General features: G+C 51.5%; 3 protein-coding genes across 3 annotated transcripts in view; 2 read left to right on the forward strand and 1 right to left on the reverse strand.

The window, feature by feature from the left end:
• Positions 1-2,784: 2,784 nt before the first annotated feature.
• LOC134364630 (RNA-binding protein 25-like) lies at positions 2,785-4,912 on the forward strand. The gene is made up of 2 exons (XM_063080617.1): positions 2,785-2,861; positions 4,023-4,912. Exon 2 carries the CDS (start codon positions 4,347-4,349, stop codon positions 4,830-4,832), a length of 486 nt encoding a protein of 161 aa, XP_062936687.1. The 5' UTR covers positions 2,785-2,861; positions 4,023-4,346; the 3' UTR covers positions 4,833-4,912.
• A 2,357-nt stretch (positions 4,913-7,269) lies between these two features.
• LOC134364627 (protein NYNRIN-like) lies at positions 7,270-13,170 on the forward strand. The gene is made up of 3 exons (XM_063080615.1): positions 7,270-8,195; positions 12,343-12,507; positions 13,014-13,170. The coding sequence occupies exons 1-2, from the start codon at positions 7,270-7,272 to the stop codon at positions 12,404-12,406; spliced, it is 990 nt and encodes a 329-aa protein (XP_062936685.1). The 3' UTR covers positions 12,407-12,507; positions 13,014-13,170.
• The window catches only part of MXRA7 (matrix remodeling associated 7), a 29,442-nt gene continuing 17,562 nt past the window's right edge, over positions 13,163-25,042 (reverse strand). Inside the window, exons 3-4 of the mRNA XM_063080616.1 lie at positions 21,545-21,638; positions 13,163-14,464 (exon numbers count right to left, since the gene is read on the reverse strand). Of these exons, the coding sequence (XP_062936686.1) occupies positions 14,350-14,464; positions 21,545-21,638 (209 nt within the window). The 3' untranslated portion in view covers positions 13,163-14,349. The remainder of the gene's footprint in view (positions 14,465-21,544; positions 21,639-25,042) is intronic.

The following is a 25,042-nucleotide window of genomic DNA, read 5'->3' on the forward strand; positions in this document are numbered from 1 at the left end:
TAAATGTCTGAAAGCATAAATGTGCCCATTCACACCACTCAATACTCACATTTGAATCCTATGTGCTTTGCCCCCTTTCTCCCATTTTTCATTGAACCTTTTCTTCCCGGAACAATTTCCTTAATTTTATTCCCCTTGCCATCTGCCTCCTCTCCTGAAATTTAACTTGCAGTATCATTGAAACTGAGTACTACAAAACCAAAGACACACCTAACACAGTTCTGAGGTGAATACGATAAATCACTGAAGGAGCTAGATGTCTGACAGCCTGTCAGCATAACTTGTCCCACTTTGGAGAGCTCCACAAAGAGTAATTAAAGTACCAAAAGGAGTGAGAAAAATAAGATTTCCAAAAACCCTGATTGCAGACTGAGTAATTTAACACAGCTCAGTAACCCTGGTCTGAGGGATCTGCATTGTAGAGAACCCAGGCTACCGTCCGGCCCAAAGATTCAGAGGTGTGCGGGGCGAGGGGGGGGGGCAGGGGTATGGTGCCTCCAGTGGGCCAGATTTGGGTGGGGAAATGGAAACAATTTGACCACCCAAGTGGTGAGTCCAACCTGATTTCATGCTTACTCAGAGCTGCTTTGGTAAAGCCCAGCGGCAGTCCCCGAGGCACAACGTGAAAGGGCGAGCACAGGTGAGGGAAGTTTGTGACTCATTTCGCCCTGCACCTTCTTGAAGGTCAGCCCAGTACCAAAGAGGCCATGGTGAGAAAATGGGTGTGTGCAAGATCTGCCGGATTTTACCGTAGGTCTAAGGCAGTCGAGGATGAAAAGCAAGGGCTACGTGTGTGTTGGATTCAGCTGCAGGACAGCGGCCTGAGACCCTGGCCACCTTCTGAGTCCGCTCTAGGGCGGGCCCGCGGAGTGTCAGGAGAATCCTGAAGGGCAGGGGTTGGCTCCATTCACTTTTCAATCGGGGCCTGGCCCAGTGCACAAGGACCGTTTGTGGAGCTCATGATAGCTCCTCCAGACCCACCCTGCGGAGACGGGACCCCGAGCCCTGTCCCGGGAGGGGCGCCAGGGGCCGGCCTCCCGCAGGGACAGACGCCTGGCCGCACCCGGACGCGCCCGGGGAACCCCGGTGAGGTGAGCGCGAAATCTCTCGGCTGGGGCCGAGGCGCGGCGGAGGCGGCCCATCCACGCGGGCTGAGTGGGCTCCCAGGCAGCCCCGGGGCGCGAACCTGCCCGTCACGGGGTAACGACAGGACAACGGACTGGCTGCCTGGGACCGCGCGCGGCCACACAAACCTTACAGCTCTTGTGGCTGAGGCGCGAGGCGTGGGCCCCGAGTAGGCGGGACGGGTCAGGCCGCTTTCCTCATTGGACAACGGTGCTTGTCAATCATTAAGGAAACCACTGAGACCTTGGGCGCGACCAGATATCCGGGACTTTCCACCTTCCGAGTGAGGCGGGATTGAAGGGGCGATGGAAGGATGCAGTACCCAATGGCAGTCGATTCGCGGAAGATTGGTAGGTGATCGAACCACTGAAGCGCCGCGGAGGGATAACTTTCATGCAGTGATTAACATAGAGTTCTCAACTCTCATACATAGAGGGGGCGGAGGGGCGGTGCAGATTTACCTTTGACTCAGCAATCTTCTTCTAGGCATTTACCCTGAAAATACGTTCTAGAAATAGGAAACAACCGATGCCCGAAGATTTATTCACAGCTGTATTATTTGAATTTGCAAAAGACTGGAAACAACGCAAATGTCCATCTGAGGGGGAATGGCTGGATAAACTGGACATCCCCTTATTTTACAGCCCAGCGGACTGTGGGGCATTAGGAAGAAGGAAGGTGACAGTATTTTCTGTGGAGTTATCCATCTGCAGAGACATTGTGCGTAGGCTGTTTACCTTTGGCAAAAAGAAATGCTGAGGGTGGCGGCTTAGCTCACTTGGTTAGAGCAAGGTGTTACTAATGAGATAGGAGGTGCTCAGTTTGCATGGGTTGGGGTTTCAGGACACGCCTCTGGATTTCAAGCCCCTTCTCTAGGCCCTCCCCTAGAGGAGAGTTAATATTGCTAGTTATACCTATTTTTGTCACCAAGAGAAAATTAAGACCACAAGGCACTGGGCATGCTCAGTACAGAAGGATTTACGCAACCCTGGTAGCTGGGTGCTTAGTAAATTGGAATTTATCCCTTGAATGACCTTCCCCTAGGGATGTTAAAGAGCACAGAATATTCTTGAATATGTTCAGTGCATACGATAGAATTTAACCAATAAACATGCCCAACTGAGCATGTGGAAGACTATGCGGCATAATAGGGAGCCACCCCTTAGCTGAATATTCATTAGGTAGCGTGAACATATATTAGATAGAGAAATTATAAAAGCTGAATCTGAAGGAAGTGCTTTTTACAAGGGTATAGGGAAAATACAGCCAAAAAGTCAAGTTAAGAAACAAGGGGAACAGAGTCAAACAGGATATCTGTGGTTATGCACCTGGGCCCCGGCCCGAGGCAAAGGGCGGATAGTTCCCAGAAATAGACAAGTCAGTTAAAGTTTCAAGAGTGCCCCTCAGCTGTTTCAAGGACTCCCACTTGACCGAAGTTCACCCCTGGCTTGATTTAAACTAACCAATTACCTTGCTTCTCGCTTCTGTACCCGCGCTTTTTGCTATAAAAAGGACCCAGGAGCTCTACTCGGCGCGCCAGTCTTTCGAAAGACTGAGTCGCCCGGGTACCTGTGTGTTCAATAAACCTCTTGTTTTTGCATCCGAAGCCGTGGTCTCGCTGTTCCTTGGGAGGGTCTCCCTGAACTGACTGACTACCCACTGCGGGAGTCTTTCATTTGGGGGCTCGTCCGGGATCGGAGACCCCCACCCAGGGACCACCGACCCACCAACGGGAGGTAAGCTGGCCAGCAGTCGTTCTGTGTCTCGTTTCTGTGTCTCGTCTCTGTGTCTGACTCAGTGATTTCGACTGTCTTTTCTGAGCGCGCGCATTTTGGTTTCAGTTTGTTCCGGGTTAGTCGCTCTGGGAGCGAAGTGCGGGTAGCGAACAGACGTGTTCGGGGGCTCGCCACCCGGCAATCCTGGGAGACGTCCCAGGATCAGGGGAGGACCAGGGACGCCTGGTGGACCCCTTGGCAGAGGATTATTGTGTTTTGGTCTCACCGCGTCTCGGGAGGCGCGCTCTGCCATCGGACTCTTTCTTCTATTTCTACGGCACTCGGTCTCGTCGCCGTTTCTGGTTTCTTTTTGTCTTAGTTGTGATAGGTCTTTGCGTCGTCGTTCCCCTATTGGAAATTTTCGAGATGGGGCAAAGTGCCCTTACGCCCCTCTCCCTTACTCTAGATCATTGGAAAGATGTCAAAGCCAGGGCTCACAATCTGTCCATGGAGATCAAAAAAGGAAAATGGCAGACTTTCTGTTCGTCTGAGTGGCCCACATTCGGCGTAGGTTGGCCGCCAGAGGGAACCTTTGATCTTACTGTCATTTTTGCAGTTAAAAAGATTGTTTTTCAGGAGACCGGAGGACACCCGGACCAGGTTGCCTGTGTCGTGGTATGGCAAGACCTCGCCCAGAATCCCCCTCCCTGGGTGCCACCCTCCAGCAAAGTCGCTGTTGTTTCGGGATCAGAAAATACTCAAAGGCCACCTACAAGGAAGCCTTCCGCCCCTCCCCAACCCCCCGTCCTCCCGACACCAGATGACCTATTTTCTCTCTCTGAAACCCCACCTTACCCGGCGGCTCCGCTGCCCCCTCTGGCCCCTCAGGGAAACAGATCGGCACCAGGCCGAGCGCCCGGTGATCCTAGCCCTGAGGGACCGGCTGCGGGGACTAGGAGCCGCCAACCTCGCAGTCCGAGAGACGGCTCCGGTCCTGACTCCACCGTAGCTTTGCCCCTCCGAGCCATAGGGCCCCCAGCTGAGCCTAATGGCTTGGTCCCTCTACAGTATTGGCCTTTTTCCTCAGCAGATCTTTACAATTGGAAGTCTAACCACCCGTCTTTTTCTGAAAAACCAGCAGGACTCACGGGACTTCTTGAGTCCCTTATGTTCTCTCACCAGCCCACTTGGGACGATTGCCAACAGCTACTCCAGATCCTCTTCACCACTGAAGAGCGAGAAAGGATTCTTCTGGAGGCCCGCAAGAACGTTCTCGGGGACAACGGGGCCCCTACACAACTCGAGAACCTCATTAATGAGGCCTTCCCCCTCAATCGACCTCAATGGGATTACAACACGGCCGAAGGTAGGGAGCGTCTTCTGGTCTACCGCCGGACTCTAGTGGCAGGTCTCAAAGGGGCAGCCCGGCGCCCCACCAATTTGGCTAAGGTAAGAGAGGTCTTGCAGGGACCGGTAGAACCCCCCTCGGTTTTCTTGGAACGCCTGATGGAGGCATATAGGAGATACACTCCGTTTGACCCCTCTTCTGAGGGACAGCAGGCGGCAGTTGCAATGGCCTTCATCGGACAGGCAGCCCCAGATATCAAGAAAAAGTTGCGGAGGCTAGAGGGGCTCCAAGATTATTCCTTACAAGATTTAGTGAGAGAGGCAGAAAAGGTGTACCACAAGAGAGAGACAGAAGAGGAAAAACAAGAAAGAGAAAAAAGAGAGACAGAAGAGAGAGAGAGACGGCGCGATAGGCGCCAAGAAAAAAACTTGACTAGGATTTTGGCCGCAGTGGTAGGTGAAAGAGGGTCTAGAGATAGGCAGACAGGGAACCTGAGCAACCGGGCAAAGAAAACACCTAGGGATGGAAGACCCCCTCTAGACAAAGACCAATGCGCGTACTGTAAAGAGAAGGGTCACTGGGCAAGAGGATGTCCCCGGAAAAAGAACATCAGAGAAGCCAAGGTTCTATCCCTAGACGACTAGGGGAGTCAAGGTTCGGACCCCCTCCCCGAACCTAGGGTAACATTGACAGTGGAGGGGACCCCCATCGAGTTTCTGGTCGATACCGGGGCTGAACATTCGGTGTTGACCCAACCCATGGGGAAGGTAGGGTCCAGGCGGACAGTCGTAGTAGGAGCAACCGGCAGCAAAGTCTACCCCTGGACCACACAAAGACTTTTAAAGGTTGGACATAAACAAGTGACCCATTCCTTTTTGGTCATACCTGAGTGCCCTGCTCCTCTGTTGGGCCGGGACATTCTGATCAAACTAAAGGCCCAAATCCAGTTTTCTACAGAGGGCCCACAAGTAACATGGGGAGATCACTCTACCATGTGCTTGGTCCTAAACCTAGAAGAAGAATACCGGCTGTATGAAAAGCCGGCCTCTCCCTCCATCGACCCATCCTGGCTCCAACTTTTTCCCACCGTATGGGCAGAAAAGACAGGTATGGGACTGGCCAATAACGTCCCACCAGTAGTAGTAGAGCTGAAATCGGGTGCCTCACCGGTGGCCGTCCGACAGTATCCAATGACTAAAGAAGCCCGGGAAGGCATCAGACCCCACATCCAAAGGTTCTTAGACCTAGGGGTCTTAGTGCCCTGCCAGTCGCCCTGGAACACCCCTCTGCTACCAGTAAAAAAGCCAGGGACCAATGACTATCGGCCAGTCCAAGACTTGAGAGAAATTAACAAAAGGGTGCAAGACATTCATCCCTCAGTCCCAAACCCATACAGCCTCCTGAGTTCCCTTCCGCCTAGTCACACTTGGTACTCAGTCTTGGATCTCAAGGATGCCTTTTTTGCCTCAAACTACACCCCAACAGCCAGCCACTGTTCGCGTTCGAGTGGAGAGACCCAGAAAAAGGTAACGCTGGTCAGCTGACCTGGACACGGCTGCCACAGGGGTTCAAGAACTCACCCACTCTCTTCGACGAGGCCCTCCACCGGGATTTAACTCCTTTTAGGGCTCTCAACCCCCAGGTCATATTACTCCAATATGTGGACGACCTCCTAGTGGCAGCTCCCACATATGAAGGCTGCAAAAGAGGGACACAAAAGCTCTTGCAGGAACTGAGTAAGTTGGGGTACCGGGTATCAGCTAAAAAGGCCCAGTTATGCCAGAAAGAGGTCACCTATTTGGGGTACCTGCTCAAGGAGGGAAAAAGATGGCTGACCCCGGCCCGGAAAGCTACAGTTATGAAGATCCCTACTCCCACAACCCCCAGGCAGGTCCGCGAATTTCTGGGTACTGCCGGATTCTGCAGGCTCTGGATTCCTGGGTTTGCTTCCCTGGCTGCACCCTTGTACCCCCTGACAAGGGAAAACATTCCTTTTACCTGGACTGAGGAGCATCAAAAGGCTTTTGACCACATAAAAAAAAAAGCCTTGCTGTCTGCCCCCGCCTTGGCTCTCCCAGACCTCACCAAACCATTTACTCTATACGTAGATGAAAGAGCCGGTGTAGCCCGAGGAGTGCTTACTCAGACCCTAGGACCATGGCGACGGCCAGTAGCTTATCTATCAAAAAAACTGGATCCAGTGGCCAGTGGGTGGCCAACCTGCCTAAAAGCGGTTGCTGCAGTGGCACTCCTCCTCAAAGACGCTGATAAGTTAACCTTGGGGCAAAATGTGACTGTGATTGCTTCCCACAGCCTCGAAAGTATTGTGCGGCAGCCCCCCAATCGGTGGATGACCAATGCCAGAATGACTCATTACCAGAGTTTGCTGCTAAACGAAAGGATATCTTTCGCGCCCCCTGCTGTCCTGAACCCAGCTACCCTACTACCAGTCGAGTCAGAATCCACCCCAGTACACCAATGCTCAGAAATCCTTGCTGAAGAAGCTGGGACTCGACGGGACCTGAAGGACCAGCCATTGCCCGGAGTGCCTGCCTGGTATACAGACGGTAGCAGCTTCATTGTGGAAGGTAAGCGGAGAGCAGGGGCCGCCATCGTAGATGGCAAACGGACGGTATGGGCAAGCAGCCTGCCAGAAGGGACATCAGCCCAGAAGGCCGAGCTAATCGCCTTGACGCAGGCATTACGCCTAGCCGAAGGAAAAAACATCAACATCTACACGGACAGCAGGTCGCCATTATCCACTGCCCGGGCCACCAGAGAGGAAATAACCCTGTGGCGGCCGGGAACCGGAGGGCCGACGAGGCTGCAAAACAAGCCGCCCTGTCGGTCAGGGTGCTAGCAGAAACTATAAAGCTTCAAGAGCCAATCGAGCCTGCTCAAGCTAGGACCAAGCCAAGAGAGCTCACTCCTGACCAGGGAAAAGAATTCATTTAGCGGTTACATCAGCTAACACACTTAGGACCAGAAAAGCTCCTTCAACTAACGAGCCGCACCAGCCTCTCCATCCCGAATCTCCGGTCCACCGTTCAAGAAGTCGCCAATCGGTGTCCGGCTTGTGCCATGACTAATGCGACTACCACCTACCGAGAGACCGGAAAAAGACAACGGGGAGATCGACCCGGCGTATACTGGGAAGTAGACTTTACAGAGGTAAAGCCTGGCCGGTATGGGAACAGGTATCTGCTAGTATTTGTAGATACTTTCTCTGGATGGGTAGAAGCTTTCCCTACCAAAACTGAAACGGCCCTGACTGTATGTAAAAAGATACTAGAAGAAATCCTGCCCCGTTTCGGGATCCCTAAGGTGATCGGGTCAGATAATGGCCCAGCCTTTGTTGCTCAGGTAAGCCAGGGACTGGCCACACAACTGGGAATAAATTGGAAATTACATTGTGCGTATAGGCCCCAGAGCTCAGGTCAAGTAGAGAGAATGAATAGAACCATCAAAGAGACCTTAACTAAATTGGCCTTAGAGACCGGTGGAAAAGACTGGGTGGCCCTCCTTCCCTTAGCGCTGTTCAGAGCCAGGAATACCCCTGGCCAGCTTGGTCTGACCCCTTATGAAATCCTCCACGGGGGACCCCCCCCCATACTTGAGTTGGGAGGAACACTGGGTCCCGATGATAACTTTCTTCCTGTCTTATTTACTCACTTAAAGGCTTTAGAAGTTGTAAAAACCCAGATCTGGGACCAGATCAAGGAGGTATACGAGCCAGGTGCCGTGGCCATCCCTCATCCGTTCCAGGTCGGAGACCAAGTGCTGGTCAGACGCCATCGACCCAGCAACCTTGAGCCTCGGTGGAAAGGCCCGTATCTGGTATTGCTGACCACCCCGACCGCAGTAAAAGTTGATGGCATTGCAGCCTGGGTACATGCTTCTCACCTCAAGCCTGCGCCACCCTCCGTACCAGATGAATCCTGGGAGCTGGAGAGGACTGATAATCCTCTTAAGTTGCGCATTCGGCGGCGGCGGAGCAAGCCTACCAAGTAATAACCCTAACCAGCCCAACACCCTCACCTGGCAGGTACTGTCCCAAACTGGAAAGGTTGTCTGGTTCAAGACAGAAGTCCACCCCCTTTGGACTTGGTGGCCCTCCCTTACCCCTGATATATGTGCCCTGGCGGCGGGTCTCGAGGCTTGGGATATTCCAGAAATTGATGCACCGGCCTCTAAAAGAGTCAGGCCTCCTGACTCAAACTATGAAAATGCTTATAACCAGATCAAATAACTCCCCTTGGTTGACCACCCTACTGTCAACCATCGCCGGGCCCCTATTACTCCTCCTTCTGTTGTTCACCCTTGGGCCCTACGTCATCAATAGACTAGTCCAATTCATCAATGATAGGGTAAGTGCAGTTAAGATTCTGGTCCTTAGGCAAAAATACCAAACCTTAAATGGCGAAGATAACTTTTAATTCCGCTCTAAGATTAGAGCGATCCACAAGAGAAATGGGGGAATGAAGGAAGTGCTTTTTACAAGGGTATAGGGAAAATACAGCCAAAAAGTCAAGTTAAGAAACAAGGGGAACAGAGTCAAACAGGATATCTGTGGTTATGCACCTGGGCCCCGGCCCGAGGCAAAGGGCGGATAGTTCCCAGAAATAGACAAGTCAGTTAAAGTTTCAAGAGTGCCCCTCAGCTGTTTCAAGGACTCCCACTTGACCGAAGTTCACCCCTGGCTTGATTTAAACTAACCAATTACCTTGCTTCTCGCTTCTGTACCCGCGCTTTTTGCTATAAAAAGGACCCAGGAGCTCTACTCGGCGCGCCAGTCTTTCGAAAGACTGAGTCGCCCGGGTACCTGTGTGTTCAATAAACCTCTTGTTTTTGCATCCGAAGCCGTGGTCTCGCTGTTCCTTGGGAGGGTCTCCCTGAACTGACTGACTACCCACTGCGGGAGTCTTTCAAATCCTGCTAGAAGGCGAGGTTGTCGCTCATTTTCCTGGGGCCAACCTGCACTTTGCTGCCTGAGGGGTGTGTGCTTTAACGTGTGTCAAGCTTGCTTTTAGCAGGTGGCTGCTCACTCTTTTGAGCCAGCCTGCACTCTGTACTAAACTATGAGTGTGTATTTCACACTTTTGTATTAAATTTGGTGTGGGCCCTGTGCAGCCTCTGGCACTAGGCCTAACTCTCTGAAATCTGTGTCTCCAATTCATTATATTAAACCTGTTCTCACTTTCTGCTGTGACTCTGCTCTTGAATTTTTTCCTGTGGAGGAGGAGTCAAGAACCTGGTAAGAGGACAGGGTGGGTTGAGGTCAACTACTTTGCCCCCCAGACCCTCTTCTCTGACATCAATAACGCCAAGGTCAAGGGTTCAGATCCCTGTATTGGCCAGCCACCAGAAGAAAAAAAGATTAACAGAAAAAGAAATGTTGAAGGGTCGGCCCTTGGCTCACTTGGGAAAGTGTGGTGCTGATAACACCAAGTCAAGGGTTGAGATCCCCTTACCGGTCATCTTTAAAATGTTGAAACAGTAATAACAGAACTGATCAAAATGGTTACTCATAAAGGTAGAGGTGATGATGGTGGAAAATCTGGTGGAAGCCCTGAAGGGAAAAATAGAATAAAAATAAAGTGACAATAATAATAAAAAACAAAAACAAAAAATCTGTGGCAATGGGAATTTGCCAGTCTTGGCCGTTGTTTTCCTGGGACCCAGCACTAGACCCTGAAAGACATGCTTGGCTGGGTGGTCCTTGGGGGTTTCTGCTTCTCTCTAAGAAGACCTCTCCCATGAGGTTGTGAGGAGAAGAGAAAGGAAACAACTTTTTTCTTTTTTTAGTTTGGTGGCTTTTTTTAGTACAGTGAACTGAACCCTTGACCTTGGTGTTATATGGCCGTGCTCTAACCAACTGAGCTAACCGGCTGGCCCCTTGGGAAACACCTTTTACTTGCTTTAAAGTAATAGGCCTTCCCATCCACCACCTCCCCTGCAGTGAGGAGGAGTAGAAACCGGACATGGATCTGGTTAGGATGACAGGGCTGACAGGTGATCATGGGTCTCTACCATGCGCAGGGATCCTGTAGGCGTGGCTCAGATAGAGGTAGAGCCTCTCACTGCTGTTCCATCAGTGCCCCATTCCACATAGATGACTCTGTTGCTTTCAGAAGCCATGTGGCCTGGTCTGCCTGGACCTCGCCATGCTTACAGCTGAGGTCTTGTCCTGCGCTCTTTCTTCCAGGCTCAGAGAGCTTCCCAGAAGATAAACTTGTCTCTGTCAAGCTATGAGTACACAGAGGTCCTTTGTTTTTTGCTTTTTTTTTTTTTTTTGGCAGCTGTCTGGGTACAGAGATCAAACCCTGGACCTTGGTGTTATCAGTACCACACTCTACCCAACTGAGCTGACCGGCCAGCCCATGAGAGAAGTCCTTTGAACAAATGTATTTTCTTATAATCAGACTGGGAAGAACAAAACAATCTTAAAGAGATCTGGTCTTAGGAAAATTATTTACATTTTCAGATTTTAAAAAGTTGAAAACCAAGTGCCAGCCCGTGGCTCACTGGCTCACTTGGGAGAGTGTGGTGCTGATAACACCAAGGCCACGGGTTCGGATCCCTATATAGGGATGGCTGGTTAGCTCACTTGGGAGAGCGTGGTGCTGACAACACCAAGTCAAGGGTTAAGATCCCCTTACCTGTCATCTTTAACCAAAAAAAAAAAAAAAAAAACCAGCACAAATCATCCAAACCCAGGAGGGGAAGAGCTGTGTGCACTGGGAGTTCACCAAAAATTTGTCCTCAGTTTTAAGTACCTCCTAAAGCTGCTTAGATTGAACATTTTCTTCAACATGGCCACTGGAAAAGGCGATTACCTTCAGTACAGGAAGTGAGGGGCCCCCTAATTCTGTTCAGATGGTGGAGATACAATGGATAATTTGAGGGATGGAGGCCTTGAGAAGTTTCTAGCAAGCAAGGTTTGGTAAACAGGAACTGTCTATGGACAGTTCTCATTACTGCAGATGTGTGACTAGTGACAAGCCACTGCTATTTGTGTCATCTGGGCAGGCCAGCCTGGGCAGGGTTCCAGAGCAGAATGGTGAGGGGAGTGCAGGAGACTGAAAGGCTTTGAGACTGGTTCCCATTGCTCGGCAGATGCTTCGAGCACCTTAACATTCTCTCAACCCCAGACCTGGAGAGAGGTCAGCTTGGGCCAGCTTCTGTCGGCCCCTGTGGCAGTAACACACTGATGCTGTTCTGCCATGGCCTGCCACCTAGAAGTCTTTCCTCATGTTTGCTCCCTCCCTCCTGCCCTGCTGTTATGCTTTTAGTGGCCCTCATGGTATTGACCTTTCTTCCTCTTGACACAGGTGAACAAATAAGGTATTTCCTCTTGGTTCCAGCTTACAGGGTGGAATGTTATAATTTTGTGTTATGTTCTTGCTACTGATTCCAGGAAACTTTTAAGGATGGGTTCTGAATCTGCAGGTACATTCTTTGGAAGGCACTCTGATTTTCCTGACCTTTAGCAATATTGATATCTGGTGGGGCACAGGTGTGTCAGTTTGAAATAAGTTTAGTTTTAAGAGGACTCTTCTTGCTAAAAATGGACTTGAGGCAGTGAGGCATTTTCTTAGATGGGGAAGAGAAGCCTCCACTGAACTGGATCTCAGTATCCCGGGTAAGCTGATGAGGGCAAGCGCAGATGAGGTGGCAGAAATGGCATAACAGAAGCTGGTACTTACCTGGAAATCGCATGAGAGCCATCCGGCAGCCACAGTGAGCTAGCTATATTTTCATGAAGGGTCCAGTGCCTGGTGTGGGGCCTGAGCAGCAGACTCCCAGCCCAGAGGAGGAGTATGCTGGGTATTGCAAATACTGGCTTCCAAGTGCCCACCAGGCCCCCTCCCGGACCTCACAGGAAACCTGAGCACCACACCAGGTGGTGCTGGTGTCTCCCCAACACCCATCCCTCCCTGCCTTGTCACAGAGCCCCAAGGAGGTTCAGTTACCCCCTCATCTAGATGGCCATGTGCTTAGGGGATGCTGGCCCCAGGCCCTAGGCATCTAGACCAACCACAGTGGCCCAACCTCCTTGTCCATGCTTGGCTGAAGCACGGGCACATGACATATGCTGGCCAGTTGGAACCTGAACAGAGGTTGGCTTCTGGACCAGTTCCCTCACTCCTACAGGTGCAAGCTTCTTCATGTGACACCTGAACTCCTGCAGCCATCTTGTCACCGTGTGGAGAGCTAGTCTGCAACAAAAGCCCACAACACAAGGAAGACTGAGCAGAGAATTACAGCTTGAACCCTGACCATTCTGGGCCTGAGCCATTCTATCTCTGGACTTCTCGGGTGAGATAGCTCCATCTTGTTTAAGCCAGTTAAGTGGACTTTTCTGTTCTCTGTCATCAGGAAATTTTTAGCTGATTCAAGTACACCAAAGTCCCTCCACTTTTCTTTTCCCATAGCCATGAGGATTTTGACTCAAGTACACATGAGTCATTCCTGTTCGGTATAATGAGAAAGTAGGGCCCGAGGCACAAGGAGAGGAGAGGGAGACAGAGACAGCAGCAGAGGGTCCAAGTCCGCAGTGCAGCCTCGGGGGAGAGCAGGAACCCCAGCGTTTGCGCTGCCCTGCTAATGTGCGTTTAGGGGATGGGGAGATAAGACCACGTAAGGGGTCCCTAGGGCCTGAGAAAGGGAAAAACACTTCTTATATCATAAAAAATTTAAGAAGTATTTCACAAAAAAAAGATTAAAATAATTTAAAAGAAAAAAAGCATTGAAAACAAAAATGAAGATAATTTTTAAGAAAGCAAAAAGCACTGACGATTGGATATAATCGTGATTGGATGCAGAGTATTGTCAACACAGAAGCAGAAGGAATGACAGTAACAAACGAGAGGGGTTGGTGAAAATTCTCTAGCAAGCAAGAGCCGATGAAAGGAAGTTTACTCCCCCTGATTATTAACAAGGTGTGTAAAATGCCACTGCTTCTTTACATGAGTGTGTTGAATTAGCTTTATTTCAGCAAATAAAAAATGCTTCTAAGAACTGTCATAGGTTCTCTCTTTTGCATACCCACCTAACACAGTTTGCTTGAGAACTGTGAATTTTCCTGCCACGGGGTGATCAGAAACAGGACCTGTGTGGCGTGAAGAACCACTGTTATTTCCATTAGTAACATTCACTCACTGACAAAAATGATTGATCCCCTCTGATGTCCCAGGCACTGTTCCTTAAGATCATTTTGGCATTTTATTGAATGCTTTCTGATGAGATACTCATTCCCTGCACATGGGCCTGTCCTCTCTACAGGCCTTTAACCTCCTGAAAGGTAGGGACCATGCTGCACTTTTTATTTCTTCTATCTACAGCATAATTCCAGCGGCATTCTAAGTGCTCAGATAAGTCTTAGTTATATTCAGAGTAAGTCTCGTGCTTACATGAGAGAAACTCTTTGAGGACATTAACTCTGATACCATTGCTTTGTCCCAGGATGGAAGATGAGTCTTTGCTTTTTCTTTCTTTTTTTTGGGGGGGGGCTGCTGGTCAGTATGGGGATCTGAACCCTTGATCTTAGTGTTGGAAATGCCAGGCTCTAACCAATTAGGTTTACTGGCAGCCCCTAGGAGGCAAGTCTTTGAATCAGACTTTTTTGCTAAAAGAATGTCCCCTACTGCTTGCTTCCCTACAGTTGCGGAAGCATCCAGAAATCCTTCTAAGGCAGAACAGAGTGTCGTGTTTTTAGATTAGACACTCAGGTAGCAAGAACTGGTACTGATCCTCCCTGCAGAACCCCTGAATTCTTTCCACACTGTGTGCTGGGGCTGAGCACCAAGCCTTCACATCAGCCCTCCCGGACTGCTGCCTGCCCTGGGTCTGTGTGGGATATTGAATATTTCGTTCAGAAGACGGCTTCAGAAGGTTAGCTAACAGCTGGAACCTCACCAGCGAGCAGAAGCCAAAGGGGTCAGGGATTTTCTCCTCTGAAGAAAACAATCTTGATTCCTGTAAAATGATATCTAAAGTGTAAGAACTGAGCAAATCTGTATATAACATACGTCTACCTCTACATTGTAAGATAAAGTGAAGCCAACAAGTCTGAAAATGACAAGAGCTCGGGGCAGGGGTCAGGAGAGAGGCACGGCACAGCGGTGTGGGCGTCTTGCTGGTGGCGCCTGTGGTGGCGGGCTACATGTCGTAGAGCCGGAGCTGCTCCTGCACGTCGCCATCGGACATCTCGCCAAAAGTGTCCTTGCGGTCCTTCATGAGCTGGAAGATGGCGGCCAGCTGTTCTTTCTGAACTCTGTCGAGAAGAAAGGATACAGAGAAGAAAGATGCTCCTGACCCAAGGGACAGAGAGAGACACTGCACAGCCAGCGGACGAAGGACTTGCTCTCGTTTGTTTCTGCTTTTGTTTTTCAGAAGAATAAAACAAAAATAAAACCCAGTTAAAACACAGGAGCTGGTTTGGTCTAACACACTCAACTTGAGGGTTCTAAAAACTGGGACGCTGAGTCTCAAGTTCACCATGGAGGTTCAGGGACCCCAAGTTATCATTTAGGTTCTCCATGTCTCAGTTTCCCCTCTGGCCTCATTTTATTATTGATTGCACATCTCACAGTGAGGTAATGAGGAGGAAGATAGGTTCCATTAAGTGGCTTGAGATCCTGTGAAGAAATAGGTTAGAAACAGCCTTAGTTTAGAGGGATGAGCCAAAAGTGCAGGAAGAAAAGACATCACTGGCTGGGAAACGGGCACACATGGTTGTGGGAACATACAGATGTGTACACCAGGGTGGCTGGCAAAGGGACAAGGGTCGGCTGAAATCCAGCCTGTGGGGTTTCACTGCCCAGAGAAAGGCGTGCCTTTTCCTAGTTTACACCTACACCCTATGGCCAGTGGTGGTCCTACCCCTCTTATCAGGGAATGGGCATGGATGACGACTGGCCTAATGTTTACTGTACTCGGGAGCAATATTCTGTTATCTTTATGAGGCCCAACCACACCATCTGACCAGTGTAGGACAACTCCTATAGCACAAACACAAAAGAGTGGGGTGACACTTTGCGGGAAGAGCCAAGGTACAGTATGGTTTTGTTTGTGTGTCAGCATGGCTGGGCAATGCACCCTGGATTCTTTCTTCTGCAGCCCCTGCCCTCCACACCACACCACACCACTGGCTGGGTACCTTCAGAGAATGTGAAGTACACTGCAGGCTCAGACCTCTCAGCCCCTCTCTGCAGCTGGCTCTGCTGTAGTCACATTACACGTCCATCATAACACAGGACTTTGGCACAGCTTCTGGGCCAGCAGCACCCCCAACATTGCCTAGAAGGATGTCTCAGCATCTGGTCTTACACTCTTCCTAACATATTCCTTCTGCTATAACTTTCCCCTCCTCAGCCCCGTTATCTTCCATCCAGCAAACAGTAGATTTTCTGTCTAGAGCAGCATCTAGAAGTAAAATACTGAAGTCCCAATGCCCAGCCTCCATTGTCACTCTAGGAAAGTTATGACTAACGTCCGTTTCCCTATCTGGAGAAGCAGGAACTTATAATATGTACGTTGTATCCTACCATGTCAAGAAAGGGGTACTGTGAACTGAAAGGGTGTGTGTTGAGCTCCTTAGATGGCCTCACAATCCACACGTACATATTGGCATCTCCCTGAGTGAACACAAATTATTTCGTGTGGTTTTGATGGCTGTGGTTGTTGCATATTTTCAACAAGGTGGACATATGATTTTGTACTCAGCTGGAGAGTAACAGGCATCAAAATGAAAGAGAGCTCAAATTAATGGGTTCAAAAGAGATTATTTTAAAAAACAAAGCAAACTGAAAAAACACACAGTAATCAAGATCATCTACTGAAAGTTTATTGGATGAACAAAGGCTGAATACAGAGATCCAAGCCGTCAGGAGTACCTGAGGCTCGGTGCCTACAAGCCACGTTCAGCAAGTTTCCAGACATGCCTAGATAACTATGCTTGGAGGGAGTTGCTACTTATTGTAGAAATAAGATCCCAGCCTGCACAGGGACATTGCTATTGCTGTTTGGGGACACAAGAGTGTCTATTCGTGTATTCGTCATGTTGCTCTGTGTCGAAGTCATTGCCTGGGTGGCTGTTGCTCTGTTGCCTCTTCTGCCCTAAACCCTGAACCTAAGGCATCAGGCCCAGAGGAGAGGCCAGGGAATGCACGCCCTAGGGCTTGATGTTGGACATTCCCAGCCTTCCATTAGATGGAAAAGGTTACTATGAACATACTCCTTTAAAAAAAAAAAAAGTTTTAACCAAAAAATCTAAAACTGCAAATTACTTTGATATGGTACAAATATTGTCAGATATAAAATTCCAAGAAACTGATCTGAGACTGATCTGATTATCTGGTGAAATTCTAACGAATCTATGAAACCTTCTAGGAAAAGGCATAGTCAAGAAATCTATCTCAAGCTAACACTATTACTATTGCTCTGCAAAAGCAAAGGTGGAGACCGGCTGAGCTGGTAAGAATGCCAGTGGGAAGGCCTCTTAGCAACAAGAGGGCTGGACCCATGTCTCCTCTAGCTGAAAAATAAGGGCAATGTCAGGTCAATACCTGGCATGGTTCTTTGCTGCCCAAGAATCAATATGGCGCCTCTCATCCCCCATAATGGAGCCAGCCAGAGAGAAAGAGAAGTGGGCCCCAAGGGAAAGGGGGACAGCGGACCGTCCCTGTTGGAGTTGGTGTGCACAGGAGAGCTCTACTGTGACATGCCTCAGTCTCTTGGCTTCAGAGAGGGCAAAAGGAGGAGGGCTGGAAGGAAGTCGTACTCTGATTTTAAAATGTTGAAGCTGCTGAAACCGGTGGTATCTAAGGCGTGAAGGATATGTGGAGAGTAAGTCTGAGAGGGAAGAAAAACCCCAAATCCAGGATCTGAACTCAAATCCTTAAAACCCTTCAGCTTAGCTGTTAACAAAGCGACCCACGTAAACGGGGATGAACATCTCTAAACAGGGCAGAGCCAAGGGCACTGCCAGGATCCTGCTAGCCAGGGAAGAGTCCTGATAGAGGGTCTCTATCTCAGAAGGTTTATGGACGCAGGATGCACCCCGGGAGCCTGCGCGGGCTCCTCTCTGAGGGTTTCCATGTTATCTCTCAAGCTTTTAAGATGCCAAAAGGAAAAAGCCTGTAGGAGGAGGCTAAGGATAACTTCATTATTCTTCAGTTCTGTAAAGAGAAATAGGGAGAAAAAGATAATTTATTTTACTCATTCCATCTCACAAGTGCCGTGTGAAAGAAAGGGGGAAACAGGGATGAGGAAGGAGAACGTTTGGAATTGCAGAAGCTGCGCTGGACGCTGGTTTCTCAAACACGCGGTCTGCTTCTCATCGCTGCAGCAAGATAGTCTGGGCTGCAAAGCCGGGGGAGCTTGCAGAGCTCCCGCTGGGACCGTGCAGCCCCAGCCCTCAGCCTCTGGAGACATTTAAGTTACTCGGGCAGTTGGGTTTCTGGGCCTTTCTGATCTCTGGCTGAGTGGTCGCGCTGCTGACATTCCTATCACCTGGATAATTTCTGATTCCCGCTGGCTGGGTTTGGTCCCATCTGGGGATACTGGAATCCTACAGTATGTTCTTTCCCAGATGCAGCCAACTGTGTGCCCACCTTTTACGAACCATACACGTTTCCAGCCCACAGGAGTGGGGCTTGGAAAACGCAGGGGGTCTGATTTTGTCCCTCTGGTGCCCTCTCCTGGAAGTCAGAGTCAACGTGCATTTTTAGCTGGAGCTAGAGAGTCACACTGGCAGGTCCGTTGGTTTCATGGATACGTCAGGGGGAAGGACCAGGACAACTAGCCCATCGCTGTGGCTCCTCTGTCTCTTCCTCCCCTTCTCCGTTAAGCCATATGAAAAACCTTCCTCTAGAGTTGTGTCCATTCCCAGAACAGTCAGGACAGCCCTGCTGACCTTCAAACACAGGAGTGTGGGGCCCCGCAGAGGTCCTGATCTGCCAGAGCCAATGTAGCCTACGTCTTGGCTTCCATTTTCCCTCTGGGACCAGATGGTGGGAAGAACTCATGGAGAGGAGCCAACAGCTGTGCTTTTCCTTTTCTTTTTCCTGCCAAGCTATGAAGCCAGCCAAGCCTCTCCAGCTTCACTAGCTCGGGGTGGGGGTGGGGGGTTGCGGGGGAGGCCTCTTGCTCAAGGGAGCTGTCTCCAGCCTGCAGGCCGACTGTCCCAGGCACACGCTAAAGCTGGAGGTGGTGCCTCCCAGAGAAGCTGCAGTGGGAACCCAGCGGCTCCCCCAGAGCCACTGCCAATAAATCATGTCAACCTGCAGCCCAGAGGGAAAACCCAAGGAGATGGGCACACAGCGCCAATCAGGGTTTAAGCAGCTGCCACCTCTGCAGTTACAAACCTGCCCACTTTCCACCCTCTTGGCAGAGGGAATTTCATCTGTGAGCAATTACAGGGATGAGAATGCCCAAGCAGACACATGGGAGAACTAATTTGGGTCCTGCTGCTTCTAGTCCCACTTCCTAATTGCCACGCCCTGAAACCCTGCAAATTGAGCCTTCTGGGGAATGCTGCAAAAAGCAACTGCTAAAGATTTAAGCTCTAGATATAGATCCATTGGCTGAGCTAATAAATGTGAAGTTAGGGGCGTGCAGCATTTATCTGTTAACTAGCTTGCAACTTGACTGGGGACCCTGAGTGCCAGGAAAGGAATTAGAAACAGGCAGAGTTTGGAAGGGAAGAATCTGATAGGCAGAGAAGAGAGCACCCTGCTCGCTGGCCTGTGCTTCTAGGGTTTGACAATAACATGCATGTTATTTTTCACGTGACAATTTCAGGGCAGTTCCCTGGACTCAGCTGGGACCGGGACTATCTTACAGCCCTCAGCTCTCCCAGCCCCCTGGGGGAACTATCGTGCTGAAGATGGAGAGACAAAGCCAAACTTACCAGCCTCTGCAACCCCAAGCATCACCACAGGAGGGACAGAAGTGGTGTGGCACCAAGGGGGCCCCACACAGGGCCACGCCAGGGCCGGCCACATGCAGAAGCGGGAAGGGCCAAGCAGATGTCAGAGGCATGCCGGGAGCCATGGGGAGCATGCTGGGTGGGGGTGGTAATGGAAATGAGCATGAACTCCAGCTCCGCCCCAGGAAGTCCCCAGCCCCTTCTTCTCAACTCAGGCCCACAGTGTAACTGCAGCGTGCAGATGAGGAGCTGGGCACTCCTGCCTCACCCCAAGAGCAGCCCCTTAGGCACAGTCTCCATCCCACAGGACAGCCAAGTGTGAATGGTGCACCTATTGGGAAAGGCCCTCTTGGGCAACGGAGGATCTGCTCTCTCTGAAAATACCAGAGAAGGGGTTTCCCCTCCCCATTTCCTAGGTCTCAGCCCTGAACATGTGGTGGTGGCAGTCTAGCTCAAGCCTGAGGCCTGGCCTTCAGTCCACTAACTGGTCCTTCCTACCCTAACGATCCTCCACATCCACACCGTATATCAATCTGTGCAGACAGAGTAAGGCCACGGTCCTGTCTCAGCCTCTGTCCACAGGGACCTTCAGGGATGGCAGGTGTGTCAATCCCTCTCTAGCCCCCTGTCTAGGAGCTGCACGCTTCTTCTGTAAGGGGCCAGATCCTACTTCAGCACCTGTGGGCCATGCGGTCCCTGCCACAACTACTCAGCTCAGCCGTTGCGGCACGAAAGCAACACGAACCACAGGAAAACAAATGAGTGTGGCTGTGTCCAGACTTGCTGGATTTACAATGGCCCCGGGCTGCAGTCTGCCAGCCTTTGTTCTGATGATCAAACCTTCCTGTCCCCCAACTCACAGGCACAGACCGTTCTCAGGGTGTCTGCTGTGAACTGTTTAATCAGCTGCCTTGTCTTCACAGGGCAGGACTGAAGCCACGTCAGTGACCTCACGAGGCTGCAGGGGGGCAGCATCCACATTCCACAGCCCTCAGGGTCCCCCAGCTTCACATGGGGCAGTAGCACCCCAACCATCTGGCCCATGTGGCCCACCAGGGACTTAACTTAGCCCCCAGGAACTTCTACCTCCGGGAAAGGGGCCTTTTCTGGCAGTGATTCCTCATGCTTGAGAAGAACGGCGCGGCTCAGGTGGCACATACACATATTCATCGGTTATGAAGGCGGTGGAGGAGGGGAGGTTCAGACCACGTCAGTTGTTTCGGGGACACATTAGCAGACAGTATGAAGGAAGCACCACTAGTCTAAGAAAGCAATCTCCTTACCAAAAGGATTTGCAAGAATATTTGTGGCCCAGGACCTAAGGAACTTGCTACAGGGAAGTGAGGTCAGAGGTCAGCTCAATCCTGAAATATAAAGGCAGCAAACCCAGTCACACCAAGAGGCAGTGTCCTCAGTGCCCGAGGAGTCAGGACTTCCACTGGCAGGTCCTCCAGCCAGCTATGCATACAGGGCCGCCCCCCTCCACCCCCAGGGTGAACAGCCTTCCTGCTGAGGTTTGAAAGAGCTGATGCCAGCACCGGGAGGGAGACAGGGAGTCTTGTGGGCAGAGCGGTTCTGATGTTGGAGGGATGCTGGCTGGCCTGGGGAGCGGTCACAAAAATGTGGTTGAGTCCTGCATTCCAGAAAAACCTTCCTATCTGCTCTGTCCCTACATGGCTAGCTTATGCTCCCGAGTAGGGGGGTGAGCCTCACAAGCCCGTCTGGGTTGCCGGGCTCCAAAAGTGGCGCCCTAGCATTTAGATGTCTGCTTTAGAGGACACTCCAGGCCACACTGCAGAGGGCAGCCGGCGTGCACGTGCAGCACAGCTGGGCTCTCCTGCTGCCTCTGGGGCTCTTCACCACCCTGGCAGGACGGAGCTGAGAGAAAATGTTGAGAGAGGCCCAATGGGTATGTGGCGGGGGGGGGTCCAACTGGTGAGGGAGAGGGGACAGCCCGATCCTAAACAGGAGAAGCTGCACAGCTGCGCTGGCCTCAGAGCTCCATGGAGCAGAACAGATCAGATACGCAGGCCTATGGGCAGGGGGTGGGGGGACTGCAGAATGGATGAGCTCCCAGACCCCCGCGTGTCCTGCAGTGATAAACTGCTCCTGTGGCAGGCTCTACGCAAAGCGGACAGCTGGCTCTGCCCCAGACTTTCCTGGCATCGCATTTCTCCAGGGCCATGGTGGGGGTGGGGAGAATGCAGGAGGTGGACTCCGGTGCCCTCCCCCTCCCATCGCCAACTGCCTCTTTCTGACAAGTGGCCCTAGGGACCTCCTCCAGGGGTGACTGAGCCTGGTGGGATACTGCCAGGACAGGAGAGCACCCCTAAACTGAAAAGGCAGCATGGTGGGTGGGGGCGCAGCTGGCAGGAGGCCTGGATGTGGAGGGCATGGGCTGAGGGCTCCGCAGAGCTGGCCTACCTCTGCTCCTCCTCCAGCTCTTCTTGGGTCATCAGCTTCTTATACTGGTTTCCCCTCAGCTTGCCAGGGCTGTATTTAAAGGAGAAGCCCTCTCCTGCGGAGAGGAGACCGGGATTTAGAGGCCGGGGCCCTCCCGCAAACTTGGAGTCCCTCTCCCTTTGTTAGTTTTAAAGGAAACACCCAGGCCAGAGAGGCCCCACAGTCAAAGGGGGGCAGCCAGGCCCCATGTGTGCCCTCAGAGGGGGCTGGACCCCACCTTGTTCCACACCTTCCATTCAATCCCACAGCTCCTTCCATCTCACCCTTGAAATGGGGACACACAGAGGAAAATGAGACAGCCAGAGAGAAACTAGCACCCCCCACCCCGAAAACTATGGCTGGATCCCCCAGTGAGCCTGCTCTCCCCAGCCAGGTAGAGCGTCCACAGCGCTGTCTGCCCCTCTCTGCCAAATGGCTCTTGCCAAGCTGCTGTCTGCAAGGCCTTCCTCCTTGTCTTGAAGCCCACCATTATTGCTGTGCTAATTAACCAGTGGCCATCAGTCAGACAAGGGAGCGCGCTTATCTCTGGGAAGCACGCTGTGCCGGGTGCGGGGCTCCAGGGACGCCTGGCCCTTCTGCTCCTGGGCTGGAGAGGGCAGGTGTCATGCCAGCCAGGCTGGTTCTCTCCATTCTTCCCCCTGCAGTTATTAGAAATCCGAAAAAATGCATCCCGCCCACAATGGGGTGTGCGAGACGCGGGATTTGGCACAGTGGTTTGAAATGCTCATCACTGAACAGGTGCAGCCACATTTGCCAGCCTCTGAGAGCAGACCTCACAGCTCCTGCAAACAAGCGGAAGGGCAGATCTCGAGGCCTGATGAGGGTGCGCAGGGGGTAGACAGAGGAAAGCCAGCACCCATTCGTGGAGTGACCGCAGGCGCTGGGCTGAAGGGCAGAGCAGAAAAGCTGAGAATCCTGGTGAGAGAATCTCAGTGGTCCCTTAACCCAGCAGGTGTCGGGAAGAGCCCTGGGGACAGAGGCCGGCTGGCTTGTCTCTTCTAACCTCCATCGATGCATAAAGGACTGAGTGGAGGAAACAGATCAGCAAATCATGCAGATGTCTTTTCTTTTTCCGTTACTATTCTAGAAGTGTTTCTCTCTCTTTCCCTCCAATGTCAGGAACCTCAGACACCTCCACATCCTGTCCATCAGCTGGAAAAGCCAGGCCACCTTTACCTCCCCCAGCTGGTGGCTGTCACATGCTATCAGGCTGATGTGGGCTCAAGGGGGGGAAAATGCCTCTCAGGTTAGGGTTCTCTCTGGGCGAAAGAAAGAAGGTTCTGGATGTAAACTCAGAACCCAAATATTATGTTGCAGGTGCTGTATTTTCTTCTCATCAAAACCTTGCTTAGAAGGAGGAAGCTGGCTGGCTTCCTGCAGGCTCCCTCGCCCCGGCCAACTGCCCGGGGCCAAAACTTTTCCTTAGGAAGCAGTTGCCACATATGTACAAGGAGTCATTTGCTCTTCGTTCATTCCACAAAGATCTGGTGAGCACCAGTCTAGGTACTGGGGATATAAACATGAATAAAACATCCAGCAAGCAGATGCAAGTAATTAAAAGATGCAGTTTGCAGTTGGCCCTGAGTGCTCTGCACACAGGTTGGCAGAGGTGGCAGGGGCTGTTGGGACACTGAAATGGGGCGGCCGGGGAAGGCTTTACAGATGACGCTCAGTCCCTGGAAGCGCAGAGGGAGCAAGCCTGTGTGGCTGGGGGGACAGTCCCAGTAAAGGGCTGGGTTGACCCTGCCTGGCGGGTCTGAAGAAACGATGAGGCAGCGAGCGAGGGGACAGGAGGACACGGGTCATACAGGTGACACGGCTGGGTGAAGGTGGGCCAGGCTGCCAGGGAGGGCTTGGCTCTTCCTCACAGGGAGATGGGAGCCTTGGGGGCTTGGAGCAGAGACAGGTGTAATCCTTCCTCTCTCCTCCCTGGAAACCCCAGCTCGCCTTGGCGGCCTCCCCTCCAGGCCTGGCTCTGCCTGGCTGAAGTGCAGAGCACTGCAAGATTCTCTTTCTTCTGAGCCCTTGGAGTCAGGAGCTTCTCAAGTTCAGGGTCTGATGAGTCTGGGGGTCTGGGATCTTTTCTGAGTAATCCAGGCGTGCTGTTTAGAGCTGCTGCGTTCATCCTGAAGGAGTGAAGGGCCCAGGTCACTGGTAATCACAAAAGCCCTGAATGTCACCCAGGCCCTGCCATAGTGACTGAATCACACGGAGCTGCAGTCGCAGAACAAGCTTGCAACCAACGCTCGCTTCTGGACTCGAAAGAGGCAACCGACAAAGAAAACCAATTAACCTCATCAGTAGGGGCATGGTATTGCTGCGTTTTAGAAAAATAAAACATAAAAAGTGCTATCAGCTTGGTACTAAGTCTAGGTTTCAATTTATGGGGCAAGTCTGATTAGTTTTATGGTTTCCAAGCCAAACAGAGCAAACGACTTGAGAAGGCTTTAACTTAATTACGTGCAATGTACCAAGTGATACACAGATGCATCCAATTTTGCTGGACCCTGAGGGGTCAATGTGAGAGCCCCCCAGGGAGGGGGAAGCTTCCTCTTCCAGTCTTGTGTGAATCCACCCAGTCGCTTAGGGAAGACATTTTAGCGACACTAATCAATTAGCCTCGGAGGCTGAGCTGCTTGCTGCAGAGGGGCTGGGAGCCTGCTCATGTTTTCTTCTGACAGCGGAGGCCATGAACCTTTTTCCTCCCTCTGTCTTGTTAGAATGACAGGCAGCGACTGGGAGGTTGGGGGACGTCCAGGGACAGCAGCTCAAATAAGGAGGGAGGGCTTGGTGACAACACACATGGCTGGGTGTGGGGCTGTGCCCATGGCTGTCCATCTGTGAGGACGACAGCCACATCAGGAAGAGTGATCTGCTGAGACTCTGCCCTTCTCCTCATCTGGGGGCCTCCAGCCTTGGCTTCCGTTTCCCTTCCATGTCCCCAAGTTGCTAACAGGATCCCAGCACCCCTGCAGCTGCCTCAGGCCATATGGCAGGGACGGATCCCAAGGCCACAGCTGCTGAATCTCTCACTGGAAGGTGAGCTGGGAGAACCCACGATGGAGAGCGAGGGGCCATTGCCTGCTGACTGCACCTTGGCTCCAGCCCTCCCGCTCCCTCAGCGGCTGTACTGATGGAAACTGACAGCCCTGCTGGCTGGCTGGGGCCTCCAGGGGACTCAGTGCCCCCCAGCCCCGCCTGCAGCCCACAGGAGCCCTGGTTGCTGCATTCCTGAAGCCCTTTCTTTCCACTGCTCCTGCCAGATGCCGACTTAAAGTCACAGCAACAGTCTTGCTTTTTAAAAATTATGAAATATTTCAAAGACACAGAGAGTGATAAGTCCTCCATGTACTTGCTGTGTAGATTTAACAAATGTTGACATTTTGCTACATTTGCTTTAGCTTTTTTTTTTAAGAAAAAAAGTGTTCAGCTGGGACAGCATGGTGCTGGTAACACCAA

Source organism: Cynocephalus volans, chromosome 16 (genome assembly GCF_027409185.1).
Source record: "Cynocephalus volans isolate mCynVol1 chromosome 16, mCynVol1.pri, whole genome shotgun sequence".
Taxonomy (NCBI): domain Eukaryota; kingdom Metazoa; phylum Chordata; class Mammalia; order Dermoptera; family Cynocephalidae; genus Cynocephalus; species Cynocephalus volans.

Bases quoted from the DNA above. Each gene is read 5' to 3' on its own strand.
- LOC134364630 (XM_063080617.1), top strand. From the start codon at position 4,347: ATGGAGGCATATAGGAGATACACTCCGTTTGACCCCTCTTCTGAGGGA.
- LOC134364627 (XM_063080615.1), top strand. From the start codon at position 7,270: ATGACTAATGCGACTACCACCTACCGAGAGACCGGAAAAAGACAACGG. The intron at 8,196-12,342 runs GTAATAACCCTA...TCACTCCTACAG, and splicing joins CGGCGGAGCAAGCCTACCAA to GTGCAAGCTTCTTCATGTGA.